The 17,794-nt window shown below is 42.5% G+C and overlaps 1 protein-coding gene across 2 annotated transcripts in view; it reads left to right on the top strand.

Moving 5' to 3' along the window:
• The window catches only part of EPHA4 (EPH receptor A4), a 144,239-nt gene that overhangs the window by 62,893 nt on the left and 63,552 nt on the right, over window positions 1-17,794 (top strand). For both annotated transcript variants that reach the window (XM_044241685.1, XM_044241686.1), the window contains exon 5: window positions 3,045-3,200. In XM_044241685.1, the coding sequence (XP_044097620.1) occupies window positions 3,045-3,200 (156 nt within the window). The remainder of the gene's footprint in view (window positions 1-3,044; window positions 3,201-17,794) is intronic.

The following is a 17,794-nucleotide window of genomic DNA, read 5'->3' as shown; positions in this document are numbered from 1 at the left end:
CAAAACACAGTGTAATAGTTCTCACCTACGGGAGGATGATGGAAAATCACAACACGTGTCAGTGCTTGCTATACCAAATACACCTTTCATGGGGATTTTGTTCAGAATGAAAGATGTAGTGAAAATTTTAAGATGCAAATAAGTGGTGAATAAATAAATATGGGATATACTTACACATTCATGCACTGAAGCTGGGCGGCTTTGAGCCATGAGAGCAAAGAAATGTACTCAACCATCAATTTAGTAGGTCATTTTGAATGCAGGCAGCAAAATGGCCATGTGCATAAAAAACCACTACTATATTTTGAGAGATCCTTTCTAAGAATCCTGAAATATTAATACCATGGTCTTAATGTAGTTGAAGACAAAGGAATGTGTTAGGGGCAGCGAGATTGCCGAGAATAGCACAATGACAATTTTGTACTTTGGTTGCGCTGGTCAAAGCTGGAGAAAAAAGGAGTAAAAATAGTCTGGGTGTTGAAAGAAGGGCAGCCTTCAGTTTTCAAAATCGGTGTAAAATTCCGTATTCCCCAGGTGAATTCACGTGTACTTACTCTCGCTAATACATTCATGCAGGTTTCAAGGACACCGAGAAAAAGTACCAAGTTGTGATCTCATTTTTTTTCCCCTTAAATTAACATAAACATACAACTCATTTTTGAACTTCAAACAATTCAAGGCATCCTGTAATTTGACTTTGTGAACGATGAACTTGATTTTTTTTAACTGAGAGTGGTCTGACCAGCATAGGAGTTGAGGAAATGGGAATTCTCGGTTTTTCTCTTCCTTGCAACTTTTTGAATTGGCTCTCTTTTCACATGGCAGTGACCCCATCACAGGCCCGTTTTTCTTGTCACGTCTTCCCACTTCCATTGTGAGATGTTAGATTTTGATGCCTGGTGGAAGAGAGGTACATAAATGATCCTCAGGCATGTGGAGAGATTCATCCCATATCCAGATGTGGAAAAATAAAAACGACTTAGGCCTTCTCAGTAGTCCTAGCATCACCCAACCTAACACGGGGTTTCTACAACTTGATTTTGTGGGTGTTACTGAGTGGCAAGACAGGTCCCAGTGGATTTGTTTCTGCGTTCAGGGACCATCGTGTTTGATGTGGGAAGGACAAGCTTGACCCTTGGTGCATCTTCCTCCCACAGCTGGTGTGGCTGAGTTTAATCAAAACCCTAGGGCCATCTTGAGCATGACCAACGAGCACCTTGCATATGGAACCATACCTCATTACATGATGTGTATAAACTCGAGACACATAAATCTCAGTCATTGGAGCAACTTGTTTTTCTAAGATTCTCCGGTCCAGTGAAAGATGAAGGCAAATAAGGCAGAGATTGATCTCCCAGCGCTTTTTATTGTTGGTGCTCCACACATCATAAAGTTTTGGCTCGTTAAAGGAAATTCCATAAACAACTTGAGTTAATCATAATGAAGTAACTGTGTGCCTTTCTAGAGCTTCTGCTCAGCTCCCTTTCCGCTTGCCATCACAAGAGCGTGATTAAGAAAATACCAACAGGATGTGCAAGAGGGAGGAACAGACTTGAGCTGGAAGCCGTACAGACGCTTGACTGTTGAGTCATGAGACGAGCCGGTGTGGCTGTATCTCCTCAGAGAATCAAGCACTTTTCATGGGGCCCCCTTTTTTTTTAATCTACTCATTTGAAAAATCTGCCAGGTTGCTGGCATGGTGGATCTCCTTTGGTGGTCAGGCTGATGGAAAATGTCTGACGAGTCCTTCTCCTGGCTTGCATTTTTGATAGTGGAGGAACAGATTAAGGATGAGATCCATGGAGAAAATTGAAAGTGAATCGTACTGAAAAAATTGTGGGTGACTGTACCTTTTTTTTTTTTTTTTCCTTCAAAAAAAAAATCCTCTGGTCTTCTGAAAAAACTTGATTTTGATTGGCTTTGTCACTGTGGGTTTAATACTGATGGTGTTGGTCAACTTTTATTTCAGGTTGAGACAGATTTGGGAGGTGATGGTGAAGGGCATAGGGGAGGAAAAAGGGGCAAGCAAGGCCCTATTAATTATTTTTTATTGTGAGGTTTCACAGAATTATTGAGATTTTCCACATGAGTAAAAGCAGTTTTCGGTGTCAGTGTGATGTTTTCAAAGATGAAGTCATGGAAAGCATGTCAGGTGCATAAAGAACTATATGGTCCATGTTCTCTGTAGCAACCACGTAGGGTGTGCGTGCATGGGGAACAAGGCGGGTGTTGAAAAAATGGAGAGAGGGAGAAACAGGAGGGTTTCCTTAATTGGAAAATCAACATAAAATATCTGCTGATCTTAAAAAAAAAAATCTTAGCATATTGTATTCCACAATCTGTGGTTAAGACTTTATATTACTCTACCTTGAAATTATGACCATGTCTCATCAACTCCTTTTTTTTTTTTTTTTTTTTTTTAAATGCTTGGTTGCCTTTGTTGGTCTTTTGCTTTGGTTCCCTCTGTACCTGAAATAAGGAAGTAATCGGCAGTAATATTTTGTTAGAGCTTGGATACACTTCCAACTGTTGGTTCAAGACCAGGCTCTCAGATTCCATAGCATGTAGCCAAGAGTATAGGCTTTAGGGGCAGAAGGCTTGGCTCAAAGCTGGTCCCTGACATTTACCTGATGCATGGTCTGGTATCAGAAATGTCCTGTTAAAAGCTGGTCTTCCTCATTTCTAAGGTAGAGCTAATTACAGTGCCTTTGCAAAAGGTGCTGTAGGGATGAGACCGTATTGTGCGTATAAGCAGCGTACCTGCACCTAGGAAGGACTTCCTAAACTTAACTGTAATTTTATTCATGCTTTTAAGAGCATTTCCTTCATAGGGCTCTTGCCACTGACCAGGAACATAACGATTTAAAGAGTGACTATAATTAATTAACTAATGTTTTTGGTTGCTTTACCTGCCTCTGAACCCAGGTGATCTCTGGCAGTCAACAGAAATGTCTCCCTTCTTCTGAATCAAGGAGATGACGTTTTTGCATTCCTCTGTTAGCAGTGGTTTTATTATTTTGGTTTTTTCTCCGTCTTTTCCATAGCCTGCAAAATTGGATATTACAAGGCCCTCTCCACGGATGCTACCTGTGCCAAGTGCCCACCCCACAGCTACTCAGTCTGGGAAGGAGCCACGTCGTGCACCTGCGACCGAGGCTTTTTCAGAGCCGACAATGATGCAGCCTCTATGCCCTGCACACGTAAGTTCTTCCATCCTGTTTCTTTGATGCCAACAGCTTGCGTTACCACCTAGCAGGGCACTGCCAAGCCTTCTCCCATGATAACCATGTAAAGGGCAGATTAAATCAACTATGAATCTTTTCTTAATCAAAGCGGGGAGATGCTTATGAGAACAAGGGTCTTTCTCACCGTTCTGGTTGCCTTTGAAGCACACAGCTGCCCACAGACTGCTTTGTGGAGGAGAGACATTCAGGGGTTGTAATCTGACAGTGTAATTAGAGCTGAGACTGAAATTTCCAAAAGGCTTTATCGTTTCCTCCAGCAGTCTCTGGAAGCCTGACAGCTGCGGGGGAAACAGGTACAGGGCAGGATTCCGAGGACAGGATGACGTGTGGGCTGTGGTTTCAGTTCTGGGCACTGACGTCATGGCTTGTGTTGTCCTTACCTTTCTTCCTTCTTTCCCCATAGTTTTGTGTTCCTAACATTGAGGCCTGGATCCTAATAAATGCCTGTTTAATGGTAGGCACTCAGTAAGTGCTGGGCTAATGAATGGATGGGGAGGGCACCTCGGTATGCAGAAGAGCAGGGAAATCCATTCTCATACTTCTTCCTGTGGACAGTGCTCCTAGTGTTGCCATTTCTTTCACGTGCACTGTGGGCTTCACAGACCCTGCGGTGGCTGTGACCTTGACAAGAACAGGGAGTCGCGGGTCCAGGTGTTCCACCCATGGTGTTCTGTTGGGTCAGTCAGTGTATGGAGAGATGAAGCCCAGGGTCAGGCACACAGGATTCCCATAGGTTTGGGCTTTGTATTCCAGCCCACCCAGAAATTTCAGCCTCCCGTTTCCCCATCTCTAGAACGGATTAATAACAGTACCTCCACCATTGGTATTAATGCCCTCATGTTGGTTACATAGTAAAAAAAATGCGTAAAGTGATGTTACTCAATATATTTTAGCTTTTACTGTGCTTATGACTGTTACTGTTTTGTTCCCTATTATAAATTCCATCTTGGCTAGCCTGGAGCCAACATCCCTTCAAATAGAAGTATTTCTGGTTTGGGGGTTCGTGGACCGGCTCTGGGCCATTGTCTTAATTCAGTCAAGTGTCACCTTTAAAGGGAGTGGGAAGAGATTTCAGACCCATCCCAGTTGTGCTGAGTGAGGTTGACATACTCTCCAGAATTCCTTTTTTTTTTTTTTTTAAGATTTTATTAATTTACTTGAGAGAGCAAGACAGAGATAGCAAGAGGAGAGTGCTTAAGTGGGGAGGAGAGGGAGAAGCAGGCTCCCCGCAGGAGCCTGAAATCATAACCTGAGCCGAAGGCAGATGCTTAACCAACTTAGCCCCCCAGGTGTCCCCCGAGTTTCTTTTCTAGCCAGAGATTACGACAGCAGCAGCAATAAGAACCATTTTATAATCATGTCCAGGTAACGTATCAGGCGCTTTCAGGAAACCTTATCACAGGGCTCATATTATAACAAATCTGTAAAATAGACATTATCTTCATTTTATAGACGAGGTAACTGCCAGCTCAGAGATAGTAGGGAACACACCCGAGGCTCCACGCCAGCTTGGTGATAGAGATGCACGACTCCTGTAGTTCTGATCACTGGCAGACTCTCTTGCCCCCTCCCCCGGATCGAACACAGACTTCCTCCAGAGGGAAGGAATTGGCTAGGGTCAGCCCAGAATCCCGGGCATGGATTTTTCTCATTTCCGTTTTCTGTGGCTTCCCTAAACTAAGTACTTTCTTTGGATAGCCATGGATGTTTGACCAGCTCAAGTCCCAGACTTTTTCTTTTCTGAGTATCCCCATCCTGCGTTCCACGATGTGTGATGATGGTGATGGTCAACTCTCCTGTGTCCACACCGGCTTCCAACAGTTGCCCAGGTGTGGGATTTTAGGACACGGTAGCAGACTCAAAGGGCAGTATTGGGGGCAGACAATGTGATGGAGAGTGTGATGACCTTTAACTTGGAACATGTAGTCCACCACCTACTGTTCATACAGATAGAGCCTTCCCCAGGTTGAGGCTTGACTGTGTTATGATCTTTATAAAACTCATCTTTGATGGTGAGATGGCCCGGGTCTTGTTCCCAGGTATTTTTAGTCTCATGGTTCTGATCTGTCCTGTAGCCTTCTATGACCACGGGCCAGTCACTTAACTGTTGCAGCTTTAATGTGTGGAAGTTTCCGGGGACCACAGATTCACCTGCCTAAATTACTGGAATGCTGTGCCATGTGTGTCTAAGTGTGGTCGCTGAGCCCTTGGCATTCTTACATTTATGTGGGAATAAATTGTTGGCTTTATCGTGAGGATACAAATGAGAACAGGAAAATACGTATTTCAGCAATTGGGGGCACCAAAAGGTTTAAGAACTAAAGTAACTTGTGCAGTTTTCACAGATTGCTTTCAGCGACGTCTAAAGAAGAAGACCGGGGGCTCTTTGTGTCATTGATAAAAGCTCCACGAAAATACCAAAGCAGTATGTGGTCCTTTTTTCTCCTGCTCCATCCTCTTGGAACTCTGCCTACAGGTCCCTGACTCCAGCGCTTCGCGTTATTCTGACGTTTATTGAGTTAAGACGAGGTGCAGTGTTGTTAACACCACACAGTTCTGAGGTGATTCAGCTGTCCCACACCGCAGCGTACTCTTCTGTCGAATGGGATTCTCAAGTGGGTTGTTTTAAGAGTTGAATAAGAAAGTATTTGTAAAGGTCTGGCACATGGTAGGAATCTAGCAAATGTTTGTCCCCATCTTTACCTCCAGCTGATCACTGCTTCCCCAGACTAGCTCCAGAGCACTTGGCCAGTGCATCTGACTGCCTCTCGACGCTGCTCTTTGTCACTTGACTGTGCAGTCTAATTACCCAGTGGCTGCACAGCAATCCAGAATCTCTGCGGATAGGCTCCGGCATCAGTATTTTTAAAAAGTTGCCCCCATAAATTGTACTGTAAAGACAAAATCGAGACCACTTCTGTACAGAGTTTATTTTTAAGTTCTTTTTTTATTATTATTATTTAATAGGCATTAACTACTTAAGACCTCCTTTGAGACTGGGATCATTAAGGGCAAGACCGTATTTCGCTAATAGGTATACCAGTAAGTTAGGCAGCAGAATATTCTAGTTTATGGCTAACTCTAGATTTCTCCCTGTGCACTGTCCACGACTAGGGCCACTAGGCACATGTGGCTCTTTAAATTTAAAATTACTAACGTCAAGTTGAGAACTCACTTTCTCACTTACACTTGCCATATTCCAAGGGCTTGAAAGCCCACGTGTAGCTAGCGGTGACCATACTGGACGCCCTTCTGCTATAGAGTATTGCTGCCGTCGCAGAAAGTTCTGTGGGACAGGGTTTAGTAGGCATTTTAGTAGAGAAGCCAGTGGGAGTTTCTCAAAAAACCTCTTGTTCAGATAACCCAACAGAACGAAGCCCTTCCCCCTTGCCTTACCCCTAGCTTTATCGGATTCTTTTGACAAGATGTGGGGATGGAAAGGAACATAAACATCAGGGATCCTTTCAAACTGATTCCAGCCTTTAATCAGTTCTTGCCAGTTGGTTAAGCCAGGTGACAAACCCAATTCCCTTGTGCTGACAGCCATGATAATCAGGCACCTTCTTTGTTCATTATGCTATCTTTAACCCCAGCATTCTTATGCAGCCCTGCATTTAGTGATCGCTCACTGTGACGGCACACTAATGAAGAAATAAAACACACTCTCTGAGACTCATTCTTCTAGCCAAAGAGAGACTCTGCTCCACTGGTTTGTAAAATCAGGTTTTTGTTCACTTGGAGAACGATTAGACCAGGTGAATACAAGCAGCATTGGCTAATTTGGAAGGAACCCCCTAAGAAGTTCTTCAGACCATCTACACTGCTTGAGAACTTTGAAGCTTTGAAGGGTAAATAAACTTCATTTTTAGGAAGGCTTCTCTTAGAGCGTCTGGTTAAGGTTCACATAAGTGGCTGCTTGCGGATGAGGTATGGCTTCCAGAGGAGCATCATGAATATTTTCAAGAAAACGATCCACACTTGTTAGAATGGAGAGTCAGAAAAGTGCTTCCTAAGTACGAAGGGGTGTAGAAATCTCATGGGAGTCACCTGGGGGTTAGCAGAAGTCAGGTCGGGGGCTCTGGGTTTCAGCCATGTTCCCAGATGCTGCTGATGCTGCTGGTCTGTAGATCGTCTTCAGGTTACGTAAGGCTTTAGATTCTTCCCAATGGATGGCAGGAGACTGGAGGCCCTTTGTCCATGGCTATGGTTCAGTTCAATGGCAACTCTAGGACAGTATTGCAAGGAGTGTGAACATTCTCCTTTGATGGAAATGCAATACTTCCTTTGTCTCCCAGAAGAAAACCCAACCTGGTTCAGAGTTATATAATCAAAACCCCTCACCACGGAGCTTTGTTTATTTGTATTTTTTTCTCAAGTCCCCACCAAGTTACTGCCCGAGACACCTGTATCCCTCAAGAAAGGTGCCGGCGGTTCTGTGACACTGCCCGAGAGGCAGACGCCAAGGCTTCTCTATACACAGGGATGCCATTTAAGCTGACGAAGTCATTTTGATGTCATGAATCATTTCTTAGAAAGAATTTGAATGTGATTTTTAGTAATGAAATCAACATCCTTTTGCTCAACGGAGACCCAGTCCTCCCCCCCACCCCCCGCAACACCTTCGTCCCTTCTGCTTACCTTTCTGGGTAGTCAGGAATGTGGTCAGACAATCAGCAGTGTTGGGAGAATTCAGCCACATGCCTGTGCAGGAAGATTTGATTACCTTAGTTACTGAGTTGCTTGTTCCATGATTATAGTGAGAAAGGTCTTCATTCCCCCCACCGGGAGATGGAACCGATACTACAGTTAAGGGGAACTTTCTAACTCCTTATTGTGGTTTAGAATGCACTAGAAAATTAAAAAAAAAAAAAAATGCCTTATAGAAGAAGTAAATTGGCTTTGTTTCTCTAGAGAGAAATAACAAATTTGTTATTTTGCCACCTTTTCTTCTGAGCACCAGGATGGTTTTCTGTATTTTTCAGTTGGAAATCTGTCGTTGTGCTTTTGGGTACTCTTGATTTAACTTGTTTGATGAAACTTATTAGAACCTCCTGATTGGAGCGCTCTGTAAATAAGAGATTATTATTTCAGATTGCCAACTTGAAGGACCTTCACAAATCTGTCTCCGAGTAAACGGCCTTGAATAATTCAGTCAGCTGTGCCAAACAAACAAAGAGTGATTGATTGATACTAAGACACGGCCTAAAATACTCCAAATTTGCAGCTTTTAAGACAATTCATACTGGAGAAGCTTCGAGCTAATGAGGGCAAATTTACCAGGATCTATGACGAAAGGTCCTGATTTGAAAAAGCTTTCTGCAGGTTTGGGTTATCAAGAAATTGAAATAGCTTGGCTCCAAACAGCAAACATCACTTACTTTGTCTTTACATTTGCCTTTTCTAATTGAATTTAGTGCGCCACTTTATTTCCTCCAGAAAGTGTATTGTTTTAAAATTACCATTTCAGTTCTGTTACTCAAAGCCCTCACTTCTAATGCTTTCTGACAGTTATCAACATAATGAACCATAATGAAATGATGAGCAATCTTCAGTGGAAACCCAGTGTGGATCCCAGAGGTGCTGTGTGACTGTGTTGTTAAAATTTGAATGCAAATTAAAATAACATCGTCCTTACTTGTTTCCAAGGTCAGGAGAAGAGAGACTTTTTTTTTTTTTTTTTTTAAGTGCTTTAATTTTGGAAATCTCACATCCATTTTCAAACAAGCCCTTGAAGGTGCCACTGATGTTTGATTCAGTTCTCTGCCCCAAAGATTTACATGCTTAACAGTCTGGTTAAAGGATTTGGGGAGGGATGTCTACCATGAGTCTTTGATGTATAAACCATAGCATAAAAGGCAGCCTTTGGTTTTAAGTAAACTACATTTTTTTCCCCACCCAAAAGCATAGTACTCTTTTCTCTAGACCTTCAAGTAACTAATAGTATACTGATGTGAGGTTGGACACTCTGTGAAATTGATCAATGAGAGTGTACTTAGGTCTAGTGAAAGACTGGTTGGTACGACAGTGAGGACAAAGGCCAAAGATTCCTTGTTTCAGGAGATCCTTTGATTGATTTCTTGCCATATCACATTTTATCATCCATGTAGTCAGTCATTTTTGTGAACACATTTTTATGAAAATTTTTTGGATCCTAGATTTACAGGGAAATTTGTTATTTCACATCATTGATCAAATTTGTGCTGTGAGAATACCATTTCATACTGCATTTCATTTGTCTTGGGATAAAAACTCAGACTGAGACACCAACTCCCCCATTGCCAGATTGTGTGACAGGGTTTTTAGTTCAGAATGTACAGTCTTGCTGCCTCCCTGGTGATCCATTGATAAGTAGATTAATATGCCTGCCCCTGGACCATATCAGACAGATAAGAACAATCTAAGATTTTGATGATTCAGATGCAGTCCTCAACAGGTTTCATTTTTAGGTGCTGCTTTGGTTAGATCTCAGTAGTTCGCAGGCTGACATCAGCGAGTGAGTAACCCACATTCTTGTCTCTTCTTTGCTGATTGCCTTTCAGTATTTTGACTAATAGGAAAAAAGCACCCCCAGAGAATCCAAGTGCATGACTCTCATCCAAAGACAGCAATACGGGGGAAAGGTCACCAAGTAATGCTTACTAGAAAGGACTGAGTGGATCCCAGGCTGATCACTTGCCATTTGATTGTTTGTAAAATTGAAAAAAATCTTTAGGATATTTAATAAGGATTAGGTACCATCTCGTTGAATTTGTTTTATTTATTTATTTTTTTGAAGATTTATTTATTTGAGAGAGAGCACACACAAGTGAGGGAAGGGGCAGAGGGAGAGGGAGAGAAAGAATCTCAAGCAGACTCCCTGCTGAGCTGGCTGACATGAGGCTGGATCTTGGGACCCTGAGATTGTGATCTGAGCCACAATCAAGAGTTGGCCAGTTAACTGACTAATCTACCCAGATGCCCCAAACTAATTTGTTTCAGAACAACGCTATACTAGCCTTCTCTTTACCCTCCAACCTCTATTTCTCATTTTATACAGATAAACAGTGCAGTGTGGACATTTTATAGGGATTAATGGTATCGTGTTGATTCAGCTGGCAATCCATAGGTTTGAGGAAGCTGATGGATGCTTTCATGAGAGGCTTGAGTAATCTGCCAGTGCCATTTAGTCAGGTCGTTGTGATTTTTCCACCACTATGAACAATTAAGAGTGGCTTGTATCAACTGAGCCCTGTCATTTCTGGATAGCTTTTTTGATACTGTTCATGGAAGTCATAGAGCGTTGTGCACAGCATGCTTCTATGAAATAGGGTCAGTTACACATTTTGCTCAGGTCCCCTGGGGTGAGCACTGGTTACCTTCCTATCAGATTTTGATTTAGTTCTGTCTACAGCTCAGCAGAAGAAGAACTGAGGGAAGCGTCTTATTGCATAGATAGGATTGCCCACCCCCACCCTCCCGTGACCTTCTCTCCCCACCCTCACCCCAGGGAAAGAGCCTTTAGCAGAAAATCCTAATTTCCCTCTTCAGTAGAATTGAGAAAGAGAGAGAAGTTACCAGAGAAGGGGTAACTCATCTAAGGCAAGCCCACCATCCAGGAAGTAATGCCAGCAAACTTCAGCATGAAGAAAGAAGGAAGCTGGGAGAAATGGTGACTCAGGGGTGAAGTGAGAAAGTGAGGAATGTTCCACAAAAGATTCGTACTTGTGCTTTCCTTTTTTCCCTCCAGATTGCTTATGTCATTCTGACAGGGGCCATTATAGCCTCAGAATCAGGCATTCTGGTCATAATAGCTTTGCACATTTGGGTGATGTTAATTTGGGCGGCTCTGCTTAACGTTTTCTTATCTTCGTTTTGGTCATCAGATGGCTGAGGCTAATAAATAATTTTTGTCAGATTTTATTATGAGGAATTAAACAAGATAAAGTACGAAAAACCACTTTGCAAGAAATGTCAATTAAGTGGCCGGCTAGCTAATTCTAAAGCTCATTTTGGGGGAAAAAAAAATCCCTTTTCTCAGTCTTCCACATTATAGCTTCCTCATGGCTAGCTGGGAGTTTACTTTTAAAAGTACTTCAGCCATCAGCTAGTCATCTTAAAATAAATAAAGCAAAACCTCAATTAACCCAGGAAGGACAAAGGTTCCTGGAGAAGGAGGATGTTAAAATAGATGCACCAGAAAAATAGGTAGTGTCAAAATGGCAGCAAGAAGTTGCCTTGATTGGAAGCCAAGACTTTTTCAGGGAGCAATAAGTGATTGATGCATCCAAATGGTTTTGTTTTTTATTTTAATAACGGGCAGTTACGCTTTGACTCTCTTCATCATTAAAACACACAAACTGCCATGAGCCAAGGTTAACGCACCATCCATCGATCTCAGGAGGGGAGTCCCCGAACAGCAGTCTTTATGTAAACTAACCCACAGCAGCGAGGGGAGTGAAAGCAATTAATGGTGGCAACATATACAACTGTCCAGGGCCGGGGGAGGCGTGGGCTTCATTTCCATTAAAACCTACAACCCCAACTGTTGACTCTGCCCTATAGCCAGTCTTTCAGCTGGAGAGAGATTAACATAGGCTTATCTGGAGGGTTGGAGGGTTTTCCAGCGGAGGCCCTGAAGTATTATTGACAATCCCAAAGTTGTACATGATTAATGAAGCCTTGTGAAGTGAAACTTGAGACCCCCGGCACCTCTTCCTCAGAAGATCTGTCTTGTACTGGTTGCCTTGGCGTTTCGGGAGGGGGACAGTAGTAGCATTTGAAGAAATTGATCATTTAAGAGTCAGGTTTCTGCCCATGCTCTTGGGGAATGTTCCTTTCCACATCCAGAATTAATTTCATGACCCAGACATTGAATTTTAAAATGGTGATTAAAAATCCGTTACGTATTAAATGTCTGCGATAGCTCTGGAAGCCACTCTTTCTAGGAGCCCCGCTGCTTTTGTTCTCCTCTCAACTGCCCCATTGCTTTGGTTGCACATTTGAATTTGTTCACCTTCTAGCCTGTGATTGTTTTTTTTGTTTGTTTGTTTGTTTTTTGGAGGGGGGAATGGGCTTTTGCAACATACACAAGTGCTATGGTGGTGATGCTTCTGTGGAATGAGCTGGACTGGGTTACGGAATCGTCATTAATGTGCTTATTTGTCCAGCAGGTACCTAATGAGGGTCTGCTGTATGTTTGGCATCTTCCTAAGGGCTCGAGATACTCTCACGAACCAGAAAAAAAATATTTCTGTTCTAATGGGAATATAAATAATAAATAAGATGATTTAAAATTCTCACAAGAAGGAAAAAAAGACTGTTGGGATTAGCACACAATGGGGGAAAGGGGAGCATTTCACTTTGCATGGAGTAGTCGGGAGGGAGGAGGGAGGATCTGAGCTGAGACCCCCCAAGGAGTAAGGAGGCAGCTATTGAAAAAGTCAGGGGAGAGAATTCCTGGCAGGGCTACCAGGTCTAAACTATGAGTCGTATGTCTAGAGTTGTGCTAAAAATGGGTATTTTTAAAAAAGATTTTATTTATTTATTTATTTATTTATTTAGAACTTGGGTGAGTTGGGGGAAGGACAGAGGGACAGAGAGAAGAATCCCAAGCAGATTCTGGGCCAAGTGTGGAGCCCCACACGGGTCTTGATCGCACATCCCTGAGATCATGACCGAAGCCAAAATTATGAGTCGGAGGCTTAACCTGACTGAGCCACCCAAGTACCCCAATAATGGGTACTTTCAGCTTGATTTCTTTTTCCCCTTGGCTCTAGAGTCTGTTAGTACTTTCACAGTTGTTATAAGAAACAGCAGTTTCAGGCTGCTGTGACATATTAGACCACGTGTCCATTTGGATTTAAACCCTGCAGCAGAACCCACTTCTAGCTGCAGTGATCACAGCATCTACCTTCCCCCCCCCCATCTTTTACTGAAGTTCCAGTTGCTTTCTATAAGAATGAAAAAACTAGTTTAATCAGACTTGTGGTTTGGAGGTGGGGTGCCTAGGGAGCACCTTGGCACCTTGACTTTCCATGGAAAGTCCTCCTTCACATCAGAGGCATTTTAGGACTTAGGTTTGGTGTTGGCTGGTCCCTTTCCAGTGACCTTATTAAAGTCAGAGTCCTAGAGATTTCATGTGGCTGTGTTAACATTGGTTCTCCAGCATGGGGCTGCTTTAAAACCTGACATAAGCCAGTAAATGTGTTCTCTGAACTACTCAGGAATTATACTTCAGTCTGATACACAGGAGGGAAGAACTAAGATATGTAGAATTACTGGAATTTTCTTTTATACTTAGAATATCGCCCTTCTTAAATGTCACATTCACTCAGCTTCTCCAGATAGTATGTGGTTTATTTCTGGAAGGTTGTCTTTTCCCAGAAGAGAGCACATGGTGGGTTAAGGAAGATCAAGCTTCCTTTTATGATATCACATGATATGATATTTTATTATATGATATGATAGCCCTTTGCTTTTGCTGTAATTTGGCTACAGCTTCTTTGGGACTTCATACTGTCAGACTCCTGTCAACTGAATGCATCTTGACATCCCACCAGAAAATAATAATTACCCATTGTAGCACCTTTCACCGGTGCCTGCTGTGCTAGAGAGGAAGTATTTCACACCAGCGAAGCAAATGGATGTTCATTCAATTTATCCACAGTGGCAGGAATACAGCGCCCATTTCTTTCAGAGCACTGAGAAACTCAAGAAATAGGCCATAGTATTTCACATATTTTATTTCTTCCTGAGTCAGTGAAGGTAGATGTAACTTCCCCCTCAGAAGCCAAGGGCTGTATGAGGGTGTAAATCAGGGGTTCTTGGACTGAGCTGCCTACATATGTTCAGAGTGTGCTGGAAGTCTCTAGAATTAACGTGCTAAATTATGACGCTTCCTCTGAGCATCTTTTTGAGGGGACGGTACGTTGCTCCCCAAAACTTGTCAGCAGCTAGGGTTGGCAAACTCTAGCCCGAACGCCAAATTCAACTGCCCTCGGTTTTTGCAAATACAATTTTCTTGGGGACACAGGCACATTCGTTTGTTTCCGTGTTGTCTCTGGCTGCTTTCGGGGTACAGCGAAGAGTGGAATAGGGGCCGCAGAGAAAGTATAGCCCATAAAGCCTGAAATACTGACTCTCCATCGGGTTCTTCACAGAGAAAATTTTGTTGAATCCTGCTGTAAAGGATTCGTAGGTTAAGGATTATTGCATTTGACTTGAGAGCAGAGCCATTATTATCTAGGCCACTAAATTATATTTAAAATGTGACGGGCATTCTAAACATGAGAAATTTAAAAGACTTTAACGTTCTAGCCCCATTCTTGGCAGCAGAAAGGGATTTTAATACGTGAATTCCAAAGAAGTTAAAAAAAAAAAAAAGGAAGGACATTTATTTTTCCTTACATAGTCTTTAGAATTTGATTGGTCTTTAAAAATGTCTTAATTTTGATGATAAAAATAAAATGTGAAGGAAAACTGTGGTTCTTTAAAGGCTAATAAGGAAAATATTAGCCTGCCTTTGAAAATGAAAATTTTTTTTCAGATACGAAGTTTTCCACAGCTTCAAACCTGAATAAACCATCATCTGGAACCAAGATGGGGAAAGAAAGTCATAATAACCAATCCTAAATTAGCAAAATTTGACTGATGGAGCCCACATTTTTTTCATTTTATTTTTTTAAATTTTTAAAAGATTTTATGTATTTGAGAGAAAACAGAGAGCGAACATATGGGGGAAGGGGCAGAAAGAGAGAGGGAGAAGCAGACTCCCCACTGAGCGGGAAGCCCATGCGGGGCTTGATGACTCATGACCTGAGCTGAAGGAAGATGCTTAACTGACTGAGCCACCCAGGAGCCCCTTTAAGATTTTACCTTTAAGGAATTGCTACACCCAGTGCGGAGCTTGAACTTGCAACCCTGGGATCAGGAGTGTTACACTCTACCAACTGAGCCAGCCAGGTGCCCCACGGAGCCCACATTTTACACTCCCAGCCACACTGGCTGGTAATGGAGCTATGAAAATGCTGAGGGCCAGCAGAGAGCCTGCTCTGTGCCTCCTGTGCTCAGCCATATTTGGCTTCCTTCAGGCTTTCCTTCCCTCAGATTTCCTGCCCTCCCCTCCTCCGTTTATCCAGGAAAGCATCAAAATGAATCAGAGTTCTTCTTTCCTCCATCTTTGAAAGCAGGTGACAAATAGTAAGTGCCTGCTGAATACATGAAAGGGTCCACAAGTCCCTCCTAACAGGAGTAAGCACAGGATATGATACATAGCCCGACTGAATCCTCCCAAAGTATTTTTAAATTCCAGAAAACGGGACGTCGAATTAAACTAGGTACACCGCGATACTTCTTTACTGGGCTTAATGCTAATGAGTCTCCATGGGAAGAGCTGACTATTCCAGCTTTAGCTCAGGGATGGCTGTATGTATTCATTATTTTTATATGTATATTTTTATTAATTCATCATAATTAATACCCAGTACCGTACGTAGTGGGCCTCAGACACACTAGAGGACTTTGTGAGTTTTCTGTCTAGACGTTCATTCATTCGTCGGCTCCTCAAACATGTGTTGAACTTGCTCTGAACAGGGAATCAGGGGAGACACTGGGAAATGATGAAGACATCAATGGTCTTGAAGAGCACATCTAACGGTGATACATACAGATGTGCAGTGTATGTCTGCTTAGCAGGACCCCGTTGCATTTTCCAGACAGAGTAAGACATAGAAATAAATGAAATGTGGAACAGTTGTATAAGCGGGATTGCAGCCGATCCTACATATGGGCTAGTAGTGAGAAGTTTTGGGAAGGACAGAATCCTGCCATGCACACGACCTGTAAGTTCCCTGATGCTATCCGCTCAGTAGATATGATCTCAACATGGCGACTAGAAAATTTAAACAAGTGGTATGGTTATCCCATTTTGTTTTAGATCTCATATTTGTAATTGGAGACTTTCTTGCAGTTGAACAGATTTCTGATGAAAAAGGCACAATCACCTTTCAGAAACTTAACTTGTTCCCTAATAGCCAGATATACTACTTACGTAAACAGAAGACCAGATAATCGGAGATTTAAATTTTTCCCTCCTGGATTCCTTGTATTTACTGAGAGAGCCCATATTATGCAGAACACTGTTTTCTTTTCCTGATAGCCATTTCTACAAATAATGGTTTTAAGGCACAGCTATTAATATTAAGTAGGACTCCTGGGTCTGGCTAGACTTTTGGTTGTATTAAAGTATGTCCTTTCCTTGTCTTGAGAATACAGTCTTTTCTGAAGAAAAGATGGTCCCTCCTTATAAAGGAAATATGTTCATGATCTTTTCATTGACACAAGTTTAAAAAAAAAAAAGAAAAAAGAAAAGAAAACCACGATCCCAGAAACAAAACACAACCACCGTTAAGATTTTAATTTATAAAGCATGAGCCCTTTCCCAGGCCTTTGCAGAACACCATTATAATCATCCTGGGTGGGCATTTTTTTCTCTGCCTACCCCCACCCTCGCCAAAAAACCCACCAAACAAAACTGTGCTCTTGACCAGTCTTGAAGCCCATATAACATCCCTCCCTATGGCAGCAACACATAAAACATGCAGTGCAATTCACCAGACCACTCACAGAGGCATCACTGAATTTGAACTTGCCTCGTCCTGTCCTCGCTTCTCCCTTTAGCATCTACTTAAGGGGTGTCTTTAGTAAGACTCACTGCCCAAAGGAAGAAGCCTGTTCCAGGCTACCACTTGTTCTGGTGCAGCCTTCCATTTTGAAATCCTGCGTCATCCCTCCCCTTCCCCCACCCCCTCCGCCAACACCTCGCCCCCACAGGGCAGTGTTCTCTGTCTGAGTCCTGTGACCATTTCCTTTTCTGCTCCATTTCTTCTCTGTTTAGACACTGCCATGCCTCGTCCTACATACTAATTAACTGACTTTTTGCTTCTGCATTGCTTGATTCATTGTGTCACATTTTCCCACGTGAAAGTGGACCAGGAACCTTGGCAAGGAGGTTAATGGATTTAAGAGTCACTCGTATTTAACTCTGGAAGTCACAGCAAAATAAGAACCCGTGGCTGACCCATTTTATAAGCCACGCTGTGGTCAGCTTTAGTGGCAGACCGCTAATGGATTTCACCGTGGTGGCAAACCTATCTAGAATTTGAGCGGGATTGAAATACACCTTCCCTTTCCCTACGTTTACATCTCAAACTTTAGCTGAAACTACTGATTTTGGTATTATACCTTTGATGGGGAACACCCATAAGGGAGTGGAAATAACCCTAGAGTGGGAGTACTTTTGGATTTTAGTCTGATGTTGACACTGAGTTGCATGAGATTTCAGTATTAGTATATCCACTTACTGGATCTCAGTTCCCGCATCTTGAAAATGAAGTTATTTGACCAAATGATGCTTAGCATCCTATCTGTCTCTAGGACACTGTGATTTTAAATAACTTCATTTATTCATAACCCATTTATGTATCTTTATTATAGTCCAGTCAGTGTGCTAGGGACCATAGGTATAAATTTGAAACCTAAAGAAGAAAGACATTTGCATTTTCTTTCTGCAG

The sequence above is a fragment of the Neovison vison genome, chromosome 3 (assembly GCF_020171115.1).
Source record: "Neovison vison isolate M4711 chromosome 3, ASM_NN_V1, whole genome shotgun sequence".
Taxonomy (NCBI): Eukaryota; Metazoa; Chordata; class Mammalia; order Carnivora; family Mustelidae; genus Neogale; species Neogale vison.
Note: the sequence above shows the minus strand (reverse complement) of the source record. Positions and strands in the feature narration are given on the sequence as shown.